This window comes from Penaeus vannamei, chromosome 6 (genome assembly GCF_042767895.1).
Source record: "Penaeus vannamei isolate JL-2024 chromosome 6, ASM4276789v1, whole genome shotgun sequence".
NCBI lineage: Eukaryota > Metazoa > Arthropoda > Malacostraca > Decapoda > Penaeidae > Penaeus > Penaeus vannamei.
The window spans coordinates 42,883,612-42,888,611 of NC_091554.1; the positions used below are offsets into that span (position 1 = coordinate 42,883,612).

Here is a 5,000-nt window from a genome sequence, read left to right on the forward strand (position 1 = left end):
ACTGATATCCTGATACAGGACAAATATCATATTCTTTACATATCAATAATCAATTTTCGTCAACACACACGAGCAAAGACAGGCACATGTACACAAACATTCATACATATATATATTAATTTTTAATAACTGCCACGGAATTTAAGAATGGCCTCACAATTTACTAATTCATTTCTTTATTCTCTCAGCCCTCCAGTCACCCCCCCCCCTCCCTCACCTGGACACCATTTACTGCATCATTATATCAAGGCTTCAATCCCCTCCCCCCTCCCCCCTCCCTGAAGGACCAGTGAGTTTAGCTGTCTTATCTACATTCCAAGGGCTTCAGTTCCTTCAGTCTCCTCTGCACACTTTCTCTCTCTCTCTCTCTCTCTCTCGCACTCCCACTCTCTCTTTCTCCATCTATTTATATTTCTCTTTCTCTCATCCTTCATCTTCCCCCTCCCCTCTCGCTCTTTCCCCACAAGGACTTCAGTTGCTGAGCAGTCTAACCCGGCCGAGATCGGGCACGTTCTCGAAGGAGGCCCTCAGGTCGTCCACGAAGCAGCAGTAGGTCCTCCCGCTGCTCGCGTCCCTCACGTCCCAGTCCACCCAGGAGAGCCAGGCGCAGATGTCTTCGCAGGGAGGAGCTTGGCTGTCCTGGTCCCTGACGCTGTTGGCCATCACGATCGCCACGGCTCGGTTTGTGTACGATTCGTAGATCACCTGCGAATGGTAGACGGTTTTGATTATCATTTGTTATCCGATTATCTTCTTCGCTTTCTCCCATTTCTATACATGGTCGCCGTTATGGATGAACCGCTCTATTAAGGATTCCATATTGGTTTGGCTTGGCTTTTTACAGTCGGTTGCCCTTTATGACACTAAAACTTCTCTATTTATCCGGGCTTGGGACCGGCACCCGCAAAGGCTGGCTTGACCCCCAAGGAGGGGGGGTGATTTTGCGATTTGTTAACGGCATGTGTTTGTTTGTCTTAGCTTGTTTAAAATTGATATATGACTTGTTAATCATGTGGTTTGTGAAGGATGAACTTCGTAAACACTGTACCTAACCCGTAAATTGAAGTTTTAGTCGATTTTCATCCTTTTTGATTCGCGTGCAATTCGTTAACCCCTTTCAAAACACCACCGCCACTAAACCACAAAAAAGCTCTACAATACCACCCAACCTTGCAATAAAAGCCAATCAACTCCTCCTCCACAAACCAGGCCAGTCGTCCTCACCTTCCACATGTACGCAGGAACAGGGACAGTCTCCTTGTTGGCGGAGAGGCCGAGGTACACCTTGACCGGCACCTGCCTTCTGCCCGGGACCTCCAAGATGCCGTGGGTTCCTGTCCAGACGTCCAGCGTGAGCCCGTGGTCCTCGGCCAACCCCCGCACGGAATTTTCTAAGCTCTGGAATAGGCGAAAATGTGTGGGATTATGAGGTTTGAAAACGGAATCTGCGGAAGGTATGATGAAAGGTATTGATGGCAATGCGATAGTGAGTAATCTTGATGAAAGGTATTCAGATCGGCTGGTCAAAAAATGGATAAAAGGATTGTATGAATATTTTTCATTGTAGTACGGGTAATAGGGTTTTAGTGTAGTATTTTTAGTTCTATTACCTTGCAAAATTGAATATACATACATAATATTTTGTTTATATTAAATAACTGATGCACCATGCCATCGGTATCAAAACGAATATACATAAATTACATAAAATAAGGGCTCAAACCCAAATAAATGCTCAAAACAGATAAAAAAGAGACCTTAAAATCTAACCCATCACCTCCCCCCTCCCCCCCCCCCCAATAAATAATCGAAAACGGCGTAATAGAAGAAGAAAAATGAAAGCCGACGTGGCAACCCCGCGGCCCAGCGACCCCTACCTTCCAGTTCCCGTTGTTGATGGCCTGCCACTGGGGGACCGCGTTGGCGTAGAAGTAGGTCGCGTCCTGCTCGGCCTCCAGCACGAAGTCGGAGTCCGGCGTCAGGTGACCTTTGGCCAGGTAATTCTGACCTTTGCCCGTGAGGAGGGAAGGGTCACCCGACAGCTCCTGGACGAGGCTCTTTTGACTCCTTATGCGGTACGAGTTCTGGACGCTGATGGAGAACATGTCGGCTTTCTTGAAGGAGGGACGGCTGGGCGCGACCGTCTTCTGGGCGATGTGTCTGAGGGCGAGGGAGGCGTCTCTTGTCTATTTTGTTGTTGGGATGTGCGTTGTTATTGTGTTGGTTTGTTGTGAAATTGTTATTCCTTGTTGCGGTCGTTATTATGTCATGGTTCATGTCTGTTTGTTGTTATGATTAATTTTTGTTTATGTTGTTAAGCAGTATTATCATCGTGTGATATTTTTTCACTATATTTGTAAATACTTCATATTTGTATAGTAGTAGTTATAGTTTATATTTATATAGTATAGTAGTTATAGTTCATATTTGTATAGTATAGATATTTTTTCACTATATATAGTGATATTTGATTCACTATTATTTCATTCTTATTGTTTTCCTTCTATTACTATCATATTTTATTTCCTTATTATCCGATATTGCTATCACTATATTCTCCCTACGGCTGATATTCTTATCACCAACATTACCTTCAGCACCATCCTCCTTCTCATCCTATAACTCTATCATGGCCCCAACCACGTGACCGCCGACCACACCGCCACATACCGCCCAGAGCCTTACCTGCCGGGAACGACATGGTGTGTGTAGAGCGTCGTCTCCAGTTCCTTGTCGAAGCAGAGTTCGATTTCGGGAAGGAAGACTCTCCTCCTCAGGTCCCAGCCGATGACGGCGGTGGTGCCCCCCCTCCCGCAGGGCCCCGCCTCCTGGATGCGAGCGGACGGTGTCTCGGCGCATCCTAAGTTCTCCCAGCTCAGAGTCTGTGGATTTGAAGGATTTGGAGGATTAGGTGGGTGTTGCGTGGAGGCCGAGGTGGGCGAGGACGAAGCGTAGGGTATGACTGGGAAGAATTTTTTTCGGATGTGGAGGGTATTTTTGGTGTAAGTACAGTGCAGGTATAAGATACCTATGGGCACGTAGGCATGTGCGCGCGAGCATGCACGCACGCACGCACGCACACACACACACACACACACACACACACACACACACACACACACACACACACACACACACACACACACACACACACACACGCACGCACACACACACACACACACACACACACACACACACACACACACACACACACACACACACACACACACACACACACACACACACACACACACACACACACACACACACACACACAGACACACACACACACACACACACACACACACACACACACACACACACACACACACATATACACACACACACACACACACACACACACACACACACACACGCACAACGACAACAACAAAACGCGACAACAATTCCCCCCCAAAAGCAAAACGTTTCTGAACTGAGGATACGTTTGCCTTCGAGGCTGACCGGACCGGACGCAAGGATGCCTGTCCAAGGAAACTCCGGAAGGAAATGGAAGTGCCAGGGGAGGGGGGGGGGGACGGAGGGCCTCGGAATAAAGTTGCGATGTTGAAGGAAATGCGGAGGGTGACATTCTGTTGGAGACCGAGAGAAAGGGCGTGTGGGAGGGAGGGAGAAAATGGGAAGCAGGAGGGGAAAGAGGGAGAAAGGTGGAGAAGTAGAGGGAGAGGGAGAAGCGGAAGGGGAAGGGGAAGGGAATGAGGGAGGGAGGAAGGATGGGAGAGAAAGAGGGAGGATGGGAGGGAAAGAGAAAAAAGAGAAAGCGAGAAAGAAAGAAAGACACAGAGAGAGACAGAGAGAGAGAAAGAAAGAGAAAGAGAAAGAGAAAGAGAAAGAGAAAGAGAGAGAGAGAGAAAGAGAGAGAGAGAGAGAGAGAGAGAGAGAGAGAGAGAGAGAGAGAGAGAGAGAGAGAGAGAGAGAGAGAGAGAGAGAGAGAGAGACAGATACAAAAAATGAAGAGAGAGACAGAGAGAGAGAGAAAGAGGCAGAAGTAGAGGGAAAAGTCTTCCGTAAAACGAATCAAATAAATCAATGGAGATAACACCACCATCACATATTAAGTTAACTACTACGAAATTATGGACACACTTATATAAATAGGAAAGATTCTCAATCTCCTCTGTCGGTGCAACCATTGAGTCATAAAATCTGGGCCGGAAGTCAGATGTCAAGCTGTCATTTAGATCTGTGACAATTTTTTTCCTACTCTGCATCCCGAGAGGAAACTGTCAAGAGGAAAAAAATGGAAAAGCTTAAGGTCAAGATATTCATTTTGGTAATTTTGATGAGTGGTTTTGTTATTTTTTTACTTGATAAAAGTTATGACACTGGCGTCTTCTGGTGTCACGCGGAGAAGGTGCGCATTTTCCCTATTGGATGATGTCTTTATCTTTTTCTCTTTCTTTCTTTCTTTCCTTCTCTCTTTCTCTCTCTATTTATCTTTCTCTCCCTCTCTCTCACTCTCTTTCTTTCTTTCTCTCTCTCTCTTTATCTTTCTCTCCCTCTCTTTCTTTCTCTCTATCTCTCTCTCCCTCCCCTCTCCCCCTCTTCCTCTCTCTCTCCCTTCCCCCTCTCCCTCTCCCTCTCCCCCTCTTCCTCAAAAAAAGAAAAAAAATTACAAATGTGTAAAATGATAATAATAATAATAGTAACAACAACCGTAACAATAATAATACAAATAATAACAATAATAATAATGATAATGATAACAACAACAACAATAATAATAATAATAATAATAATGATAAACAATAATGATAAACACGTACCCTTCTGCCGTAGCGGAATTGGCCGCCCCTGCAGGAGATGGTGGCCGTCCGTCGTCCGTTTAGAAGGAGCTTGTTGTCTTTCCCTGGACAAGCGGCCGTGAAAGACGCCCCTGAACCGACGCCCAAGATTCTGTCTTCTCCTTCCTCTTCAGGGTAGAGAAAGCCACTCCCGTCCGATTTCAGGAGGAGTGGCTTGCTGTGGTTCTTGGGTAC

The 5,000-nt window shown here is 46.2% G+C and overlaps 1 protein-coding gene across 2 annotated transcripts in view; it reads right to left on the reverse strand.

Moving 5' to 3' along the window:
* Window positions 1-5,000, reverse strand: part of LOC138862029 (uncharacterized) — a 29,031-nt gene that overhangs the window by 608 nt on the left and 23,423 nt on the right. For both annotated transcript variants that reach the window (XM_070123022.1, XM_070123021.1), the window contains 5 exons: window positions 4,788-5,000; window positions 2,686-2,882; window positions 1,878-2,160; window positions 1,225-1,398; window positions 1-705 (listed from right to left, as the gene is read on the reverse strand). The exon at window positions 1-705 is cut by the window's left edge and continues 608 nt beyond it; the exon at window positions 4,788-5,000 is cut by the window's right edge and continues 26 nt beyond it. In XM_070123022.1, coding sequence (XP_069979123.1) covers window positions 472-705; window positions 1,225-1,398; window positions 1,878-2,160; window positions 2,686-2,882; window positions 4,788-5,000 — 1,101 coding nt within the window. In that variant the 3' untranslated portion in view covers window positions 1-471. The remainder of the gene's footprint in view (window positions 706-1,224; window positions 1,399-1,877; window positions 2,161-2,685; window positions 2,883-4,787) is intronic.